Raw genomic sequence first — 21,459 nt, 5'->3', positions numbered from 1 at the left:
AGCTATATGACAAAGTATATAACAAAGTGAAATAAAGTATATAACTATATAATTATAAATATATAATTCTTATAGGGAAAGTTTTAACTTTTGAGTTGTTTACTTGTTTTATTATGAGCAGAAGGGAATACGATTAACATCTATTTTGTTGTCCATGTAGTTTTTACATACCAGGGATATTTAATGCTCATTTGGACACTGGATGGAGAATGGACCTGACAGTGTCAACCTCTGAGTTGTTTACTTGTTGTATTATGAGCAGAAGGGAATAAGATTTTGATCAACAATTATAACTATTTTGTTGTCCATGTAGTTTTTACATACCAGTGATATTTTTATGCTCATTTGGATACTATCACTGAGATACAGATGAACTAGTTTAGTGTCAAATATTCCATTAAAAGGGAAAAAGCAGGAATAATTCAAATAAAAAACAAAACAAATTTCAAGTACATCTTATTTATCAACTGATAAATACTGTATGCTGGGCTGAAATGAAAGGCAACCAAAGCATTCACTATAATAAAGTCAAACGAGGATTCAGTAGCATTAACTGATTATAAACAACATTCTATAGGGACTGATTATTGTTTTGAAATACTAGAATATATAGTAATGCAAAGAATAGAGAGTTGTCGATATAATTCGCTCGTTCACACTCGCTCACTGGAGAAAGTTTTAACAACATAGCAAGCTAGCTTAGGGTTAATATAGCCCTCTATGATACCATATTCCCTTTCATTTACCTCGAGTAAACCTACATTTAAGCAAGTAACAATCGTTAACAACTACAGATAACCATATTCTGTAACTACCAGTACTCACAACTCACTCCTTGCCTAATTTACTTTGAGCTATAATCCTGGCTGTCGCGGAGGAGACGTTACTTAGCAAAGCGAGAAAGCCAACGATTTTTTTTTTTAAACTACTAATGGCAAAACATTTGAGGCACTATCACATGTCTATTCTGATGCATTTCATTGGCCCAGAGGCCGACACTTTGGGCAAAAACCCCCCTTATACAGAAAAAACGACACAAACGCTTTCCCGGCCTTAAAGGTAGAATGACGCAACAGCGCTCCCGGCTTTAATGGTAGAACAGCGGTAATGCTTTCCCGGCTTAAATGGGTTAAATGACATTGTACATTCTGATGTGGAAAATTAGGCTTATCTTTCACTCTGTTTGGCATTTCCAAAAACAAACTTCTTGACAAAAAGCACGACGGGAAGATGTACAGCAATCTTTAAATTAAATTTGTTTGCATGTAGTCTATTGTTATATCCTACATCAGGACATGAGAGAGTTAATGTTAGATCTTGCGTATGATACACACCTGGTGCGCAGAGCTGAACTTTCAGCTTCCAACTGACTGGTCATCCTCAGCAGTGCATAGCACAGTTCTGAAAGACTACAATCATTGGTCTTTGTCTCCCCCTGCTGATGGCTAACTCGCTTGGTGCAATGGTGTTCAAGGAAGAATCCAACAGACTCGAATCACATGTCCTAACAGTTTGGGCAACAGGAAGTGCCAAGTGCCTGGCGTGTGAGGTAGCATCATAACGGTAGTGTATTTTCGGCATGTTATGTAGTTCTCTGAACAGCAGAAAACTGAGTAGCATTGTTGCACAGAGCACAGAGCACAGAGCACAGCGTTTCCAGAGGGCCACAATGTTTTAGTGCTGAATGCAGCCAGCCACATACACAAAGGCTGTAAAGAAAAAGGCTGTAAATGGAACACTACCCCTTTTTATACACTTTTAGACTTTTAATAGCAAACAATACAGTGCTCTGTTTTATTGGACCAGAGTTTCCTGACATGGTACAGTCAATGGGATACACTTAGATAACAGGAGACATGCACAGTAACGTAGTACACAGCACCAAGCTTTGTGAATAAAGAGAGCTATGGATCTCTGGTTTTGCCCCAAACTGTCACACTACCATCTTACTTCTTCGAGGGCAAATTCCAAGCTAGGGGCCACTGTGTGCGGCAAGGAAACTTTCTTTTTCGGGTGGAAACTGGCGCTCATGGTAGCATGACTGGTTCAGAACACAGCAGCTTCTAATGCACTTAGATGGTCTTCCCTGCAGGAGTCTACCTCAGTCTGCCCTCCCCTTCTCATCTCATCTCATCTCATCTCATTATATACCAAACAACTGTCCATCCCTTCACTGGCTATACAAGCCCCTTGCACAGACTTAACCACATATATTCTGCACTATCTCTTTGCTCTTTGCACTATCCTCCCACACAAGCACAAAAACAATATCTATGCACTATCCACAAAAGCACAAGAACACTATCTTTTTGTACTATCCATACTAGCAGCACAAGAATACTTTCCTCCAGGACATCGACACTGTCACAATAATTGCATTCTGTACCATGTGGTCAGACCCATTCTTTTATCTGTAAACACCCCTACTCTGTGTGAATATGTTCTCCCTATGTAGATTTGATTTATGTTTGTATGTATTACGGTGGGGTGTATAAGTGTATAAGATACTGGATGACCTAAATTTCCCTTGGGATTAATAAAGTATCCATCTATCTATCTATCACTTTGTGGGATTCACCCTGTCGCTGAATAATGTGTTCTTGTTTCCTAAGCTGTCATTAGGCACATCTGTGCTCCCGAGTCTCCACAGACTTGGGCGTTCTTCTTACAATGTCAGCTTGAAGAAAATCTAAATCCTCTCTTCAGTCACTGGTGTAACTTGTTGTGTGCAGGACTCAGCACCTGGGTTTGATCAGGAAACACTGTAAATATTAATCAAGGAGGACATGGCGATTTCTGATTCGTTAGCCAGGGGGTCATAAAGTCGGCTTGTCAGAGGATCTCTCTCCCCCTGATGTTCTCAAAACTAAGGACTTGCATTATGTACTGAGCCAGCAACCACCACAGGGGACTACGCACATCTGGAATAATACGTCACACCACCTGTTGTGAAGGAAACAACTGACTAGTCAGTTCCCACGTTGGTGATTCAGAGCCCTGAATCTGAGGCACAGAGTGGTCTCATAATGACATAAAAACAACCTCTAAAAGTATATGTATGTAACATAGCACCCCAAACAAGACTCTTTATTCTGCTTTAGAAAATTGTCTGAAACAGAGAAACAAAGCACTAGAAGTGCACCAATATATTGAGGAACACTATTTATCAGGTCTTCAGAGTTCATAATCATTACAAAGAGTTTTCATTTTTCACAACAACAAAAAAAACCCGACTTAATGCACCTTTAAGGGACTTCCACTGACACCCACCATGACATCACTGGAGGTCAAGAAGAGGATAGTCTGGGTTTGCCATTATCCAGAACATGAGTCAAAACATCTGCACCAAGTGTGTCCTCCCCAAGAGAGAGATAGACTTACATTCTTTTAAAGAAAAACAACGCCATCTTTGGGGTGGGGCTGGTTTGTAACCATGAAGAGCCTAAATACAATTCCATGCCCCTCCTGCTCGCACCCCTTATTCCAATTCAAAGTTCAGACTCTAACGTTACTCGTCTCTCCTCATCACTCATTGTGCTACTCGGGATCATTGTAAGGTAAATTGAATTTAATTCAATTTAATTTAGTTTTGGTTGGGACCACACAGTTGCGCTTTGTTACCCATAACCATAGTTCGAACTATCGAGATAAGGAGGGTCATAATTTACATAGTACGAACCAATGTTAAGTGGCAAAGGTGTTTTTCCCAATCCATATTTTGAGCATACATTCGCAATTACTGTGCGAACAGTTCTCATGGTGGTTAAACCTGTGGACCTTTGGTTAAAGTTTAGTTTCAGATACTTCCTGACGTCACTGATATATCAGTGTTTGGTCTTCAAATTAACCATTTTAAATGTATTCCCAGTCCTGTTTGATATTTAACGTAGTAAACCATCACACAACCCTACATATATGTGCCTTAAGCAAAAATGCATGATTGCATGAAAGCCACTTGTAGAAACGAGTTGAATTCACACACCTGCAATTATTCGAGATGATGAACCTCTGCCCAGTCCGTTGATAATACGTAGCTTAGTATGTAAATATTCAGAGAAATAGTTTGGAAGAAATATGGTGTTTCACGTATAACCGGTAACTACAGACTAAAGTACTTAATTAGGCTGTATGTGAACCCTTTGCATCTAAAATACTGCTAGTAAGTAACCGTACGTTACGGTTTGCATTTTAGCCAATTGAGCCACAGAGGTGACGGCAAATGTTTTTTTGGTAAGAAGCAACAACAACAGACAACTGTTTAAGGTAATTACGTACAGGTTTATTAAAGTAAATTGAATACAGACATGAGGGAGTGTAGGTCTGAATGAATCCATGATGTAGGCAGGGGGGGGAGATTATAAAGTGCTTTAAATGTCATTTAATTCGTTATAATACAGGGAGACAGTGTAATTGAATCGGCAGGCGCATCACAGTATCAGTGGACTTTGAGCGTGTAATAATCCATGCCGAAGAGTTTTGGATGAGTTCATGGTGATGAATGAGTTTACTGGGGATGCCTGCCAGAATTGCACTGATGTGACCAGAGTATCGACTAGTTTCTCCTTGGAGTGCTGTGTTAATGCAGGGCACTGTCTTCAGACTTATTTGTAGATGGAAAAAGGCAATATTGCAGGAGAAGGAGTACTGTCCAAGATGACACCAAGACTCCTAACCTATTTGGAGACCGGTATGGTGGGATCAGCAATGAAGAGTGAACAGATATTAGTTTTTGAGCGTGTAGATTTAGGGTTAATGTGAAGTAGCTCAGTTTTACTACAGTAGGATGTTAGTTAGTTGTTTGTCATCCACATCTGAATGCAGTAGAAGTGGGCTTAGTGGAAAACCTGTGTTTCATCTGCATAGGCGTGAAAATGGATACCATAGTGCTGACAAGTGTTGCCGAATGTTGACGGGGTAAATAATAATTAGAAGTGGCACTAATACTGAACCCTGCGGAACTCCATGGTAAAATATGGAGTTCTCTGATCTGTAATTTTGCATTTGTATATATTTACATAGTAATATGATGGATGACAGTTTTGGACAACCCATCGTACTTCGGGTGTTTAATGATGCATCGTACCATGTTAGTTGAACGCTAACTTATACATATTTCGTCTTCCAGTTTGTGTAAAACAGCCTCCAGGACTTCCTTATAAAACCACAGAATGTCGAGCGCTTCCAGTTCACAAGCACAATGTATGAAAACTATTCCCGTTGATTGTGAAGCAGACAGGGTCATTATTAATGTTGGTGGCGTGCGGCATGAAACCTACAAAAGCACCCTTGTGTCCATCTCAGGCACACGTCTGGCCAACCTAGCCTCCGACACAAGCAGTGACCCAAATAAACACACAGTCTCTGAATTTTTCTTCGATCGGAATTCTGGAGCGTTCGCCCACATCCTAAACTACTACCGCACTGGGAAGCTGCACTGCCCGGCTGATGTGTGTGGCCCTTTGTTCGAGGAGGAGCTTGCCTTCTGGGGAATCAGTGAAAACGAAGTGGAGCCTTGTTGCTGGACGAACTTCCGACAGCATCGGGATGCGGAGGAGGCGCTGGCTCAGTTCGAGCCTGATGAAAAGCCCCCAGACTACAACGCCCTGGAGGAAGGGAACAGGAGGACGCAGGCGGGGACAGAAGTTTGGAGGTCTAAGATCTGGGCCCTCTTTGATGAACCCCATTCATCTTTGGCGGCCAAGGTTTGACGTTCATTTTTATTGCTTTGATCATTTATGTCATACTTCACATCCTTCTTGAGGACCTGATATGTTGAGTTATCTGAAATGTTGAACATTGTAAGTTTACGTAAATGACAGTTAGCAATAGGTTAGGTCACATGGTAGGGAAAACACTGACTTACATGTGGAGATTCAGTCTCAAGTGCAGTGATGTCACTATCTGTGGCTAGTTGGTTAAAAGAAACACCTGTGTGTGTGTGTGTGTGTGTGTGTGTGTGTGTGTGTGTGAACAATACTGTAAGACTTCAGTAAAAGTATCTGCAAAATGTATGTTTAAGCCTAAAGAGAATCAGAGGATTGATTGCAGGAGTTAGGCTGGCAATGTAACATGCTGGTAACAAGTGTAGTACTGCAAGTGAGATGAGGTTAGAATTCCCACACAGCAAAGACCAATGTTACTCTATGGTTAACAATAACTGGTACATTTACATTTATGTAAGGGGATAGATGTCTGTAAATGTACATCACCTGATGTATGCATGTAGTCAGGTGAAATAGTTCGGCAGAGTTGATGCCCTTGCATAGGGTGTAATTACTCTTCTCCTTTACTCCTTTCCTGCAGATCGTCGCCGTGATTTCCTTGCTCTTCATCCTGGTCTCCATCTCTGGTTTCTGCCTGGAGACCGTGTATTTTGAGTACGCCAATATTACTGTGGAAAACAGTGAGGAGGATATTTTTGAAAGAGTGCCTATAATGGAGTTGGGGGCTGTAGAGCTCATCTGTGTCATCTGGTTCACCTTTGAGTTCTTAGTTCGCATCATCTGCTGCCCGAACAAGCTGAAGTTCATCATGAACGTCATGAACATCATTGACTTTCTGGCCATCCTTCCCTTCTACCTGGGGTTGTGTTTGAGTGGGCTGACCTCTAAGACTGTGTTGTCTTTTCTGGGGGGTCTGCGTGTGGTGCGTGGCATCCGCATCCTGCGGATCTTAAAGATGATGCGGCACGTGACGGGCATCCGCGCACTGGGACACACACTGCGTGCCAGTGCCTACGAGTTCTGCCTCCTGGCTGTCACCCTCTGCGTGGCCATCTTTGTATTCTCCACCCTGGTCTATTTCACAGAGATAGAACATGCAACAAATTTTAAAAACATTATTATAGGTTTCTGGTGGGCATTGATTACCATGACTACCGTCGGGTACGGAGATATGTATCCCGAACAGCCAGGTGCCATGGTGATCGCCAGTCTATGCGTCTTGACGGGAGTCTTTGGCATGGCCGTGCTTGTCTCCATCCTTGTCAACAACTTTGTGAGGTATTACGCTCTGGTCGAGGCCAAGCAGAGACGGAGGAGGTGTGATGGGAGGGCAGTGCCAGCCAGCGCCCCTGTGTGGAGGGACGTGGAGAGCCCTCAAAGAAATCTCAGTCGGCCAGAAGAAGAAGCCCAGAGCAGCAGCACAGGTGGGTGTTTGATTACCAAACAGTCCTGAGGAGCAAATTCAGACAGGATGAATTGCTCACCAGCCAGTCGAGATTAAGGCCGAATCTCGATTCTTCCCCTTGCCCCTTTTGCTTTGTCTTTGTCTTTGTCTTAACCCTAGCACTTGCAAGTGTAAGGGCCAAGGGCTGAAAACTTTCCCCTATGAAATGAGACGCCACTCGGTTTCGGGTACGTCATGCGTGACTGTATGAGCTATGAAAACTAGCGATTTAAAAAAAGTTTCAATGAAGAACATGGTTGCAAATATATATGTATACAACTGTGTAGAGCACGAAACAAGACTGTAGTAATTTTTAAATTAATTATAAGCCAAAAATACTTACATGTAGTGTTTGTAGCATCTAGCTAGAAAGCTACCATATAACCCAATGAAGTGGTGGCCTACGCGCTAATTGTAACCTAAAGCTACCGTTTGAAAGCTTCAGTTAAGACCTACAATACTATGCATCGTTCGTGTAGTACATTTCAGATCAAACCGAGTCATTATAAACATATAAAAAGTTGTGTAGATAGCTTTATTCATGTAAAATATTCCTCGCTTCAAGCAGCCATTTTTTTTTGGAAATTCCCGAACTGGTTTCGCTGTATGCTCTGGGATAGCCCTTGGAGGAGCAAGTGAGCTCTCAGATAATCTTAAAAACGAGGGCCATACACCCCTTAAACTTACCCCTTAATCTTGATCAAATTGGGTATTGAGACACCACTAGCTCTCACATGAACGCGCAACTTCAAGGGTAAGGGGAAAGAAAAGGGGTAAGGGGAAGTATTGAGATTGGGCCTAAGAATCATGAAATATACCCCAATAAAAGGATTGAAAATAAGTTTTAGCTGTTCTGCTGTACCCAGCATCTTATGAATCTTGATAATAAAGTGTAGGTTGACTGAGATTCTAAACTTCCAGCATTGGTTGCGTTAGTGCTCTAGCAGAGGCTTTGGACTGGACCGATAAGCATGTCTGCAAACACTTTGGTGGAGGGTGGAAAATTGTACTAATAGCCAAGTGCATTTTTGTCCTTTCAAAAGATTAAATATTAATATAACTAAGGCAATCAGGGAGTCATGGGATGCCACTTTTTCAGTGTTACTCCACAGATAATATGTCTGTTAAACTCATAGCGGCAGTCTTTTACTACACTTAACTACACTTTTCTACACTTCACTACACTACTCACTTCACTACACTCAAAAATATTTACGGTATACAATTCTGGAATACATACAAGTTGTGAGCGCAAGAAGTTACCAAAAGGATGACTGACCTTTAACCATATGTAAACTTCAAACCTATCATAAACCACTACTCCTGATGTGGTGCTGTTCTCTTTGTCATTTTTTTCTAAATGTTTTTCCTCATTTCCCCTTTTCCTCATCCTTCTCTCTTTTTAGGTGTGCTGCAGATTGGCCACAAGGCGGCCATACACTGATGGACAAGAGCGACTTGTGTTTTGTAGAACACAGGCCATAGTGCAGAGGCCAGAAACCCAAAGATCGCAGAGCACGAGCCAACACGTCCAAACAACTCAAAAGGAAGACTGACTGGTTGAACAGCAAGAGTTACCTTGTTGTTTAGCACAAGTGAGAAGGCTTATTGATGATTAATTGAAAACATCTGTCAGGTTCACGTCTTTGCCTTCAGATGCATGTGAGCCCGCAGTGGCCTTTAGCTAAAATGGCTCCAGTCCACGCACTTTTATTTTTTTATTTGAACAGACCAGATCTCTCTCAAAACTGCAGTGAATAAGTCTAGATATGACAAAATATTTGGAATACATCCCATTCTAGGCTCCAGTATCTAAAGGTGTGATGCTATCTCTATTATATATACTTTTATATGCTATTTTTGTACTCATATAATACTATAACTCCTCGTTACATTATTACTATAACTATATCATGAAAAATAAATATATTAAAACTAATAAAAACTAAATGATTTTCAACTGTAGGAAATATTACGTGTATTTGTGAATTAATTTCAACACATGACACAAAAATTACTCTTATAAAGTGTAGTTGTGATTGTAGTCATCTAGAAGACACAGAAACACTGAACAGAATAGAACTGTAATTGAAGGGTAATACCAGTGTGTTGGCACCAGCTGTAAGCTTTGGGGCATTAAACTATGCTGTTTACCAGCATAAATGGTACACTACTATTTGCCTTACTGGCGTAGCATAAAGTTTTACAGAGGGTAATTCATAAATATTTAATAAATAAATGTACCCAAAGTTATTTCATGGATTCTTTAAATGAGTGATTATATGTAATGGTACTCACACAAGGAACGTATGCCAATGGTCTCTATAGTTGGCTATTCAGATCACACAGCACTAACTTTTAACTGAGTAGAGAGTTACAGTACCAATCCTCATAAGTCATAGCTCCAATCATCATGAGTTACAGTACCAATCATCATGAGTTACAGTACCAATCCTCATGAGTCACAGCTCCAATCCCCATTATTTACAGCTCCAATCCTCCTGAGTTACAGCTCCAATCCCCATGATTTACAGCTCCAAACCTCTTGAATTACAGCTCCAATCCTCATGTTTGAGGTACAGCTCCAATCCTCATGAATCACAGCTCCAATCCTCATGGATCACAGCTCCAATCCTCATGAAGCACAGCTCCAATCCTCATGAGTTACAGCTCCAATCCTCATGAATCACAGCTCCAATCCTCATGAGTTACAGCTCCAATCCTCATGAATCACAGCTCCAATCCTCATGAGTTACAGCTCCAATCCTCATGAATCACAGCTCCAATCCTCATGAGTTACAGCTCCAATCCTCATGAATCACAGCTCCAATCCTCATGAGTTACAGCTCCAATCCTCATGAATCACAGCTCCAATCCTCATGTTTGAGTCACAGCTCCAAGTCGTAGTTTGGTGAACCCCCACACATTTCTGTTCCCACTTTGTTTCTCTGCTGCTTTCATAGTAAGTGAATGGGACTGCATTAACACTAGATAGACCATGTATTTTATCATTCTTCACACACAGAAACACTTTTTATAAAAGATGTGAGGACGTGAATCAGTTAGGGTCGTTATTAATATTGGAGGCGTGTGACATGAAACTTACAAGACCACCCTCAAATCCATTTCGGGCACACGCCTTGCCAACCTAGCCTCCGACCCCAGTGGTGACTGTTCACAGGTGTTTCTTTGATCTGTACTGCCCCTTGATTTTTGTTAGATGTGTTTGTGATATAGACCTGTTTTATTACTGAACTTGTACTATACATTGATCAATATTATATTCATACAATATGGTGAGAGTTGCTTGTGGCTGACTTGCAACAAAATGCAAAACATTGCATTGTGTCAACTGGCTTTGAGGGGCAGAAGGTCAAATTCAAAAATCTAGAAATTTGACTGGTGCTGCCTGTGCTTGACAACTTGCAAAAACATTAAATATATTTACTCCTTTTGTTAGAAGTAGCTGTAAAGCAGATAAAGTCAACCAACAACCATAACATGTTATTGTTGGTGTCATTGTCAAGTTAGTTTTTGTCAAGTCTCTACAGTACCCACTCCAACACCTTCCCCCACCAATTTGACTGGTGGCAAAGTGGTTGGCATTAACAGTAAAATTGTGTTCAAGGTTAAGCGAGGTGTGTGTCTGCCTGAGAGAGTGGATTACACGAAACTAGATAGCCATGGATGGGATTGTCTGTCTGATAATCTTTCTCTTAGGTAAGTGTGTGAGCATTTCTTCATCCACTACATACTGTGAAAAGGTTGATGTAGGTACTTTTGGTTTGCTGCACTTATATTATGTATGTTGTTGTAAATGATAAGCAAAAACTATTTAAGTCGTTTTCAAATCATCCTTACTTTTCAACATCGTTTAAAAATTCCCCTTAAAACTTTTTCTACACATTATTCTTATCTCTTACTGGATTGGCTTGTTTCGGGATACTTGGTCATGGTCAGACGAAAGCATGTCTTTTTTCCAAAATTGGATGTCTAAAAAACCGGACAACTACGGCCATGGAGAGGACTGCATGGCAATAGACATGAATAATGGAGGCCTCTGGGATGATCTGAGCTGTGAACTGAATCTGCCTTTCGTCTGTGTGGGGGGTGGGTCAAAGTGGAGGAAATCTCCTTGCGTTCAGTTTCTATGTGTTTTACCTGTATGTATTTAATCAACGCCAAGGAAGTCCTGAAATGCCACACATTCATCTTGAACATCAGAGGACATCCATCAATCCATCACTTTTGTTTATCACAATTACACTGACATTAATTAGGTGAGCTTGTAGCTGAGGTGAGTGAGATGTGTGTGGCAGGGCAGGGATGCTGCAGGGGGTGGGGTGTGTGAGAGAGACTGGAGTCAGGACTGAAATGTCTTTTCTCCCACCACTACCCTATGATGACTCCATGGTTCTTTCATTTGCCTGTGATGTTTTTTTTTGTTTTCTTTGTTTCGCAGAGGAAAGAAAGATGATTGTTAAGGTGAAGTTAACCTTGAATGAAGATCTGCCTTTAAATTACCTCTCAGTGGCCATCCTGGAGCAGGTTAGTCTCCTTCCGTGACTTGTCTTTCAGACCATAAGTAACTTGAAAAACTTTAACTTTAAAAAATGTTTTTTATCAAAACTGGGATTATTTCATAGCTTTTAACATGGGGAAAAAGAATGAAGGCATATCATATCAATTCCTTATAAAAGTGAAATTAGGGTGAAATGATCATGTTTTATTTTCAGATCAAGGCCAAACTGATTGAGAAGGGATTGCCTGCCGACGTTAGACTGCAGTGGAGGAAGCAGATGGATGGGAAGGTGTTAAAAGCCTCAACAAAGAATGACCTTTTACCTGGCATAAAACTCATGTGAATGAGTGTTTAAAGTCGTAATTTGTGGAAATATTTTTTTCTTTTGACATCAATATTTAAACAGAAACAACATGTACGAGCACATTATCTGTCGTAAAAATAAGTGTATAAAAGAAATATTTTTGTTTTTTTTCAATTTATTGATTAGAACGTGTTCCACTTCTTTTTACACTGGTGTGTTCAGGAAACTCATAAACAAATTGTAATTTAGAAAACCCTTTGATCAGTATAAGCCATCTGTACACAAAATGAATACTGGAAAACTTAAAACACTTAAAGACAGAGCCTTTCGTAGTTCACATCACACTTGTACCAGAAAACCACCTGTAAAACGTTATAAAACACTGTAATGTTTTAAATCAGGTGAGAATGAAAAGCACCATTTCTCGTCGGTCACAGGCTGGCATACTTTTACTTTAGTTTGGTCCCCCTTATTTATTCTTCATCAAAGACATATTTAGTTAATCATGAATCATCCATTCTTATATATACATTATCTTTTATTAGCACTCCTTAGCTTTAAAAGCATTATCATTCTTACTGTACTATTATGGTAGCATATTATGCATATAGTTGGTAATGAACAGGGCTTGCCTTCAGTGAAACAACTGAGGTAGGATTGAAAAGCAATAGTCCTCCATGATCTTAATTAACAATCTCAAATAAAATCTTTAATACCAACTGTTCATGTTTTTTTTAAGTGGATGAGATGTTTATTTTTTAAGTGTATGACAGTCCATAAATGACACATGCAAACACTCCCTTAAAATGTAAAAATGTAAACGTCAGCCTTGCTGAAATGAAATGAAGGAATTACATTTTTTTAATGCTGCCTGGGCAGAGATGGTGCGGGAGACGCTGCTTGTTTCTCTCCCCTCAGGCCTCCATCCACAGGGAAGCTGCTTGTCTCTCTCTCCCCTCAGGCCTCCATCCACAGGCAAGCTGCTTGTCTCTTTCTCCCTCTTCAGGCCTCCATCCAGAGGCATTTGGGAAGCGGCCATGGCTGGCTGTGGGCCCTCAGTGGGTGGACTGAGTCGAGGGTCAGTGTAGGGGCAATGGGATGGGCCGAGGCAAGGGAGAGCCGTGCTGCCAGGAGCCCCATGCGCACGCAGGCGTGAGTGTCCCATCCCCGCAGGATTCCCACCATCATCCCGCCCGCGAGGCTGGTGGAGATGGGGGGGGAGAAGAAAGAGGAGCGAGATAAAAAAATGCATGACGTTTTCGCACAGCTGAATTGATTCACATTTAAAGCTTCAACCGGCAACTGCTCCCCCTACAGGCAGTGAAAAGCCACTTCAGCTACATTCTCTTAAAAATAGGATTTGCAAAACTCAGAACAACTGAGAAGTTCCAAAAAACAGTATTCAACAGATTAAGTATTCCTTTATAACAGCTACGTTGCCACTATAGATATCTTGAGCTCCAGTGTGTTGGAGCAGCCTTCACTGTACCTGTCACCAGCTCCAGACACGTTCACAGTTTCCTCTGAGGAGACAGTCAGAGCAGGGTAGTAGTAGGCACACAAACGTCCCTTCTGAATGACAAATAGGAATCAAAAAGTTATCTTATAAAGTAAAAGTCCAGTATTTACCAGACACTTTTATCCGAAGTGACGTACATAGGCATCCTGCAGTGCCCGGGAAACAAAGCCGGATCTACTGCTTAGGAGGCCACATATCTGTAGCCTTATAAGGATACTAACAACTATTCCACCAACATCACGTCATTCAGAAAAATTCTATTTGACACATATCTGTAGTCTATACAGTATATAATGTCAGCTTGAGATTTTGCTGACTGTTTGAGTCGTCCTTACCCGCCCGTGTTTCCTGGGCTGTAGGTTGACAGAGCCGGCTTCATGCTCCCCACACAGCAGCACTCCCATTGGGCCCAGCGTCACCACCACACACTGCAAGTGCTCCAGCAGGGGGCGAGAGAGAGACGCAGCACAGTTCAACACTTCCTCCAGGGAGTCTGGCAGCTCTAAGGGGAGACAAACCATAGACATATAAAGATTGCATGTAAAGAACTGTCAACTTATTGCCTTCAGCCAGAGATTTTACTTTATTTCCAGATGAATTGGACTTGGCTGCAATTCTGTGGTTATGATATATCTACTATATGCTTCCGTTTCTAAATGAACCGACACACTACTGCTTGTATTGTTGTACAACACAACACAGCCTTTGTAAGCACACCCAGTGGGTAACAGAGTATAGAGGGCACTTCACAGATTATGAAGACAATGTGTAATACTGAGAGGCTTAATGATGAACCTACAGAAACCTTTCATAGAAATGCATGAGAAACACATACTGATGTACACTGACGCACACTACAAATCAACACAGTTACCCATTCGCTGAAACACTGTCTGAGCATATAAACGGTTTCTCCAACACACTTTTGTTCAACGGACCAATACACCTTAAATGCATGTCTTTGTGGCATAATGCATGTTTGTCTTGTTTCTTCATAAAGGCTGCCTTGTATAATTATGTGTCAACCTCCACAGTCCTTATCTGCTACATCAGCATCTGCACACAATCCATGCTAGCAAGAGGAAGAGATACGCACCTGGAGGTGTCGGCAGGCCCAGCGTGTGGTTCATGGTGCACAGCTCAGCAAGGTTGGGGGAGGTGTAGGTCAGCGCTTTCCAGCTCTCTGACAGGAAAGGCTTACAGGCCTTATCAGCATCTGTGGGCTCGTACCACACTGCAAAACACACACGTAAGCAGGAGGCGTTCATCTGAAACTAGCACTGTGCTTATCGCCAGGGGACTTGTGACGGCTGTGTTTGGTGTTTAGTCACCTTACCTGGTACTGAGTGTTTTTTGCCTATTGAGCAAATGTAGTTGATGGTGGACATAGGAATGTTCCCATCAACACACACCAGAGAGGCAGCCGAGAGCTGCTCTTCATAATGGGACACCTGGGAGAACAACAAATAAATAAATAAATAAACTCATAATAATTCTCAATACTTTTTCAAAACTTGTAAAAACTGATAATGGCATACATTTAAGCAATATAGCACGAGTGGGAGTGGGATAGGTAAGGGATAATCCCACGGGTGGTGTTCGGCCGTAGCCACCAAGGCCAGAGGACCTGTTCACCTCTAACTGTGGGTTTGTAGCGCACTCATATTTGGACAGATTCTGTCCTGTGCACTCCTTACTCACATACTGCTCTTTGATTTGCTGATGGATGTCCATATCCCCCAGGCCCAAGCTAAGGTCTCCACTCTCAGTGATGACGGCACAGTAGGTTGCTGTCCTCTGCTCCTTCATTTGTGCAACTCCACTAGTGTTCTGAGGTGTTGGTGGGATGGAAAAAATGAGACAAACACACTCGTCAATGACTCAAAGGAATTTCCCCCCAAACATGACATAAAATAACCCACCACACACACACACACACACACACACACACACACACACACACACACACACACACACACAGACAGAGACCTTGCTGTACACATACCCACCATATGCTTACAGTAGTTCAAAACAGCATCGCCGTGAGAGTCTGCTCCTATAGCAGAGATGAAGAGGGATTCCTGGCCCAGTCGACTCAAACAGTCTGTGAGATGTTCAATCAAAAAGGTTCACACAAAGTCTTTCACTTTTTCAACAGCTGTCAGAACTACATAGATGACACTAACCAGCAATATTTCTGCCAACTCCTCCAAATGACTGACATACACTTCCTGGATTTGTCTGACCAAACTGCAAAATAAAACATACATATTAGCAAACAGAGAACATTTAGCACAGGTTTAATAATTGCAAACACCCTGTCAACTTTTTGAGTAAAAAATAAATAAATATTTCCGCATTACTTTTATTTAATGGAACAAACCATTGAATTACACACTCAACTGAAATAAACACTCAATTGCAGTTTCTTTAGACATACCAGTAACTTTTTTGTTTTCCCTTTTGCAATGAAGTCCACATTGACTCCACCGACAACAATCTGTGAGAAAATACAGTGACAGAGCTTTAACACTTGTGCGTATTTACTGCATGTTAAAGAGAGTTTTAATGTGAGGTAATAAAAAGAGAACAGTCATCAGGTATAATATATCAAATATTATATAGATATATTTCTATATCAGTAGATTCACTCACAGCATTTTTGCCATGACTCTTTTCTTTCTTGCCTTTCCCGCTCTGGAGGCCCCTCTTCCTCTGCATGCACTCTGACAGGGCACATGCAATCTGGCTGCCCACCTTGGCGTTATTATGAATCAGAGCTATGTCTTTGTTCAGAAATGTAAGGAAACATCCTGCAAGAGTAGGTATACTGCAATGGTCCTGTCACACATCTGAGATTATATCTTCTAACCCACACCACACATAGACAAACACATAGAACACATTGCTCTGAATTCAAGAGTGTGATATTATATATAAGATATCTGTCAGTCTGCCCCAAGGCAGCTGTAGCTACAGATGTAGCTTACCACCACCGGTATGACATAAATAAATAAATAAATAATGTTAGTTTTGGATACTAGCTTGAAGGGATCTTCCTTTAGTCAGTTCATTCACCGTCTGTAAGATGAAAGGTGTCACATCCCGTCCTGTGATGCCTCTTGAGCTAGGGACACAGAGGAAGAGAAGAGAAGAGAAGAGAGCTGTGAGCTGTGGCTTTAAACAAAAGCATCCGTTTCTGATACGTTTCTGAGCATCATGATAAGGTGTCTGTAGAATGATCGAAAGTGCCGGAAATGAAGAGCATGTGAACTTTTCTTGATTTCAGTAAAGTCAAAGCTTAGACACAACTGCAATTGACTGGAGATGCGGATGAGTACTGTAAGTACTTCCAAGAAACAAAAAACGAAATGCACTAACAGTGAAGGCAATGGTCATGGCAATGATCACAAGCCTTTGGTACTTCTGACAATTTTTAATGAACAGATGTATTCTTCGACACTGGGGATACTGACAAAGCTCACACCATACCACTTACTTGGCCTCTGCTAAAGCTCTCTGGATGGCATCCTCTATCTCTTTCCCAGCAGCAGCGTGCTCCCCAGGGATGGGCACAGCCAACAGTACCCCACTCTGCAATCCCAGGGACAGAGTGCTCGCTGGGAGTGGTAGTGCAGGGAGAGAGTAAGAGAATATGTAGCCTCTTCACATGTAGTTCAGCCGCCTCATCTAGTTTACAACTGATCCTGAGACATTTTACTGTTTTCTCAAAAAAAGGATAGCATACTACTTGCATAGTAGTGAATAGACAGGTAAGTGATAGGTATGTGCACAGACTTGCCTATGAGCTCAGCAGCCTCTTCAGGGTTGGAGACATGGTATGGAGAGGTGTACCCGCTTTGAGGACTGAAAAATGCTGGGAAATTTTTTGAATGTCCATATGTGGCCACACATACGCCTTGTGTTTCCTATCAAAGACATGAGAACAGTCATCAATCAATAAATTGTCCCTGTTCACTAAGGTGAAAATATGAAAAAACGGTGGCAACATAGGATTTTACACTTTTTCCAGTGTTTACTGACGCTATGGAATCTTGGTTGCAAAACACACACTATGTTTATGCTCTGAAGGATTCTTGTGCTTGTGTTCTTAAGGATACCTGTGCTTGAGTTCTTAAGGGTACCTGTGCTTGTGTTCTTAAGGATACCTGTGCTTGTGTTCTTAAGGATACCTGTGCTTGTGTTCTTAAGGATACCTGTGCTTGTCTTCTTAAGGATACCTGTGCTCATGTTCTTAAGGATACCTGTGCTTGTCTTCTTAAGGATACCTGTGCTCATGTTCGTGATTCACCCTGGACACATACCAAAAATTCCAAGGTGCGTCCGATGTCCAAGATAGACTTCACACCAGCAGAAACTACAGCAATCGGTGTACGACCAAGTTCTGTGAGATCTGCACTGATATCTAAAGCTGTAAGAAATGAAAGGTATGATCAGTTTCTTGCATTATATTAAGAGAAAAGCAATGACAGTGAGTGTTCAAAACAGACATAAATACACTAAGATGCAAGAGCTAAAACTACCAACTGGCTGTTGCAGACATCATGTTATGCCCAACGCATCACCCGTTCCACTCTTCCCACCATTGAGGCTGTCCAGAGCAAGAGATGTCTGCGTAGGGCATCCGTGGGCAGCATTGCCAAGGACAGCTCACACCCCAGCCACAGACTGTTTGCCCTCCTCCCCTCTGGGAGGCGCTACAGGGTCCTCCATTCACGTACCAGCAGGTTCAAGAACAGCTTCATTCCTGTGGCTGTCACCCTACAGAACTCTGCTCCATGGGGATGCTAAACTGCATTTCGTTGTCTCAGTACTTGTACTCTGTGCAATGACAATAACGTTGAATCTAATCCAATATAATGTTATGCACCAACCTTACATAGAGACCCTTAGGTGCAAAAACAATGCATACGGAGTGTGAATGAAGTACTGTTCCAGCGTAGGATCACTTACTGTTTTCTCCATCTCTATGTACCCCTCCAATCCCTCCAGTCACAAAGACAGGAATCCCTGCTCTGTGGGCCGCAATCATAGTGCCAGACACCGTTGTTCCTCCAGAGAGACCCTATGGATAAACAAAACAAATGACAAAACTGCTCAGTTGCAGGTGCACATTATATCTCTCTCTGTCTATTATATTATTTTCTCTCTATCACTCTATTTTAGTAACATGAAAAAATGTACTTGGATACACTTGAGATTTTTTCCAGCATTGACTGTATTTCTCGGTTTCGGTCATATTTGTGGTATCTGTAAACCTCCATGTCACGGCCCCTTCTTTGAAACCCACCTTGCTGATGACGTAGGGCAAATCTCTGCGGGACACTTTCAGGGAGGTCTTGCTGCGGGACAGGAAGTCCAGCTCGTCTCCAGACAGGCCCACATGCACCTTCCCCTCAAGCACCCCCACAGTGGCAGGGATGGCACCCTGGTCTCTCACTATGGCCTCCACCTCTTGAGCTGTACTGGGACATATACAGACACACTGTTTTCTCATAATGTAGATTAACTTTGTCGAAAAGTTTGTATTACTTCAAAGTACTTTTAGTGAGTCTGTTGTCTTTTCAACACAACAGGAAGTGTATTTGTATTGGAGATTGTGCTTATATTTAAACAGTGTGTCTTTTCACTGTTCATCCACTTGGTCTTGTCAGCACCTCCGCGTTGAACTGCTACAAGAACATGAACATATGTTTTATTGTATGCTCTTGCAGTCTGGTTGACCCACCTCAGGTTGTGGGGATAAGGCATGCCATGTGTGATGATTGTGCTTTCCAAAGCCACCACTGGTCTGCCCTCCGCCACTGCCTCGGATACATGTGGGTGGACACTGAACAGACCATCTGTGAGGATTCAGCAAAGATCTTGCCAATATCATTAACAAACCCTCCCATATAATTTACAGTACATTTTGAGAGAAGTTATCCGAGAGGTATTTAATCTTTTCTCACCTTGAAGGCCAGAAATGCAGGGAGATGTTGAGATACGACGCTGAAGATGTTTAGACAATCTCCCCAGCATTCTCTTTTCCACGCAACTTGGACAGCCATAGTACAATATTAAAAGCTTACACAAAAAAATATATAATTTTAAATGTCTAAACACAAGCCGCGGTAAAGGATGCAGCGACTTGAATCAGTGACTAGTTAATTCCTACTAAACGTTAACCCCCCCCCCCCAATTAGTACGCTCCAGTTAACAACCAGAAACATTCACTAGGACACTTGTATCTCCCTCGAATACCAATGTGCCCAAGTTCGGCTGGGCATTCATTACATATGCATAAGATACATAGAAAAATAGACATTGTAAAGGCTGTACAATCGTAGCCTATGCTGAACTGAGCAACATATTCTCTCAACTGCCTCGTTAGAAAAAGGTTTTGCAGAAAGATACATCAAAGCACCACGCTTATCAACCACTCGCCGCAGTAGGAACAACCTTGAAATGTTATCAGAATGGAAAAGTACAAACGCATTGCAACACTAATGCATAATACCTAGGATAGTCTAGGTATTTTGACACGGAAACCCATAGCAGTAGTTCTTCTGAGTGCATTAAAATGTCGCTGTAATTCCATCTATATGAAAGTTTACTTTCAGCTACTCTGTATATCACAGTTTACACGCTCTAACATCGTTACTAGAGTGAACAGATTGAAATATATACGAATGTTCACGGCTTTTTCCTCATTGCTTACCCTTTGCTGCTGAACGTGCCGAAAAAGTGAACTTTGACCCGAGTTTGTGGGTCATTTCGACGTTTGTTTCGAGTTTGGACTTGGATAGATTGTTTGATACCAGCTGAAAAAAGGTTTACATGGCTGAGCATGGCAAAAACCTTTATTCCTGTTTTGCTGTAACGCTTGAAGTTTACAAACATCAATGAATATAATTATTTACGGATTATAAAATATCGTACAAATGGTTATTACAGACAAAGAACATTATAAACAGCCTCAGGGTAGAATGAGTTACTATTACAAGACCTGGAAATGTACCTTTGGTCCAGTCCACTTCATAACTTACTGCCATAAAATTTAGCAGTTGGCCTTGCATGCTGATCTAATTCACAATTATGTCACTCCTTCTCTGAACAAGGGGGGCCATGATGATAGGACATTATTTAAAACGATGAGCTTGATGACTTGATGAATCAATCACTCGATGAATGTATCAAGGAAATTGCACAAACGTTAATACAGAGCTTTTTCAAACTAATTTACATTTAAAATAACTAGTTAAAATTGTGTTTTAAGTGAATTGTGTCACTTATCAACTTTCAAGCTCTGCCTAACATGGAAGTACTGAGAAATGAGGCTCTAATAGAATACTTCAAACACAACTTCAAAGTTATACTCAAATAACATAAATAATACAAAAAAGTTCATATATACAACAACATCTTTTTTTACCATCTGTGGATGAATGGAAATGGAATGTGTACAGCCCCGGAATGTGTACAGATGGAGTCGCATTTATGACAGGCAGACAGGTTATCATGTCTTCTGTGGGGGGGTTTTGGACATTTCCTTGGACACAAAAGGGTCTTGGGAGCCAAAAGGTTGAGCATCACTGCTCTAAACGCAGATACCCTGATGATAAAGTCATCTGAAGGGTTGAGTAGATAGTATGTAGAGGTGTGAAATTCACTTCTTGCTTTGGGTGCTCTTCGCAATCATGCTTGAAATGTCCTGCACAAAAGTAAGAGTCTTAACTTTTCTTTTTGGAACAAGGTGCATGTGGAGAGAGTATTTTGCTCTTAACAATCATTTCTCTACAGGGGCCTGGGTGAGCTCAGGAGAGGCAGCTTACACAAGCTCCTTAGCGGACGGGTACACATAGCCTATGCATTAGTGGACGAGCACACAAAGCCTATGCATTAGCGCATGGGTTTTCAACTGGTTTTGTCCCAAGGACCACCATT

At 41.5% G+C, this 21,459-nt stretch overlaps 2 protein-coding genes across 2 annotated transcripts; one reads left to right on the top strand and one right to left on the bottom strand.

Annotated features, from left to right (window-relative positions):
- The first annotated feature begins 3,452 nt into the window (after positions 1 to 3,452).
- On the top strand, positions 3,453 to 9,126 carry LOC308367715 (voltage-gated potassium channel KCNC1-like). The gene is made up of 4 exons (XM_080841706.1): positions 3,453 to 3,557; positions 5,126 to 5,702; positions 6,304 to 7,147; positions 8,574 to 9,126. The coding sequence occupies exons 2-4, from the start codon at positions 5,169 to 5,171 to the stop codon at positions 8,609 to 8,611; spliced, it is 1,416 nt and encodes a 471-aa protein (XP_080697832.1). The 5' UTR covers positions 3,453 to 3,557; positions 5,126 to 5,168; the 3' UTR covers positions 8,612 to 9,126.
- A 3,869-nt stretch (positions 9,127 to 12,995) lies between these two features.
- On the bottom strand, positions 12,996 to 19,554 carry LOC308368178 (uncharacterized protein; the record flags this gene model as incomplete). The annotated part of the gene is made up of 18 exons (XM_080842284.1): positions 12,996 to 13,194; positions 13,483 to 13,565; positions 13,848 to 14,014; positions 14,609 to 14,746; positions 14,849 to 14,963; positions 15,214 to 15,342; positions 15,522 to 15,616; positions 15,699 to 15,762; positions 15,953 to 16,012; positions 16,168 to 16,298; positions 16,554 to 16,639; positions 17,012 to 17,132; positions 17,315 to 17,441; positions 17,838 to 17,944; positions 18,487 to 18,598; positions 18,824 to 18,998; positions 19,262 to 19,376; positions 19,485 to 19,554. 18 exons carry the CDS (start codon positions 19,552 to 19,554, stop codon positions 12,996 to 12,998), a joined length of 2,094 nt encoding a protein of 697 aa, XP_080698410.1.
- Between the last annotated feature and the right edge of the window lie 1,905 nt (positions 19,555 to 21,459).

Source organism: Sprattus sprattus (genome assembly GCF_963457725.1).
Source record: "Sprattus sprattus genome assembly, chromosome: 7".
NCBI lineage: Eukaryota > Metazoa > Chordata > Actinopteri > Clupeiformes > Clupeidae > Sprattus > Sprattus sprattus.
The sequence above is the reverse complement of the archived record's forward strand: the minus strand, read 5'-3'. Positions and strand labels throughout refer to the sequence as shown.

Bases quoted from the DNA above. Each gene is read 5' to 3' on its own strand.
- LOC308367715 (XM_080841706.1), top strand. From the start codon at position 5,169: ATGTCGAGCGCTTCCAGTTCACAAGCACAATGTATGAAAACTATTCCC. The intron at 5,703-6,303 runs GTTTGACGTTCA...CCTTTCCTGCAG, and splicing joins ATTCATCTTTGGCGGCCAAG to ATCGTCGCCGTGATTTCCTT. The intron at 7,148-8,573 runs GTGGGTGTTTGA...CTCTCTTTTTAG, and splicing joins AGCCCAGAGCAGCAGCACAG to GTGTGCTGCAGATTGGCCAC.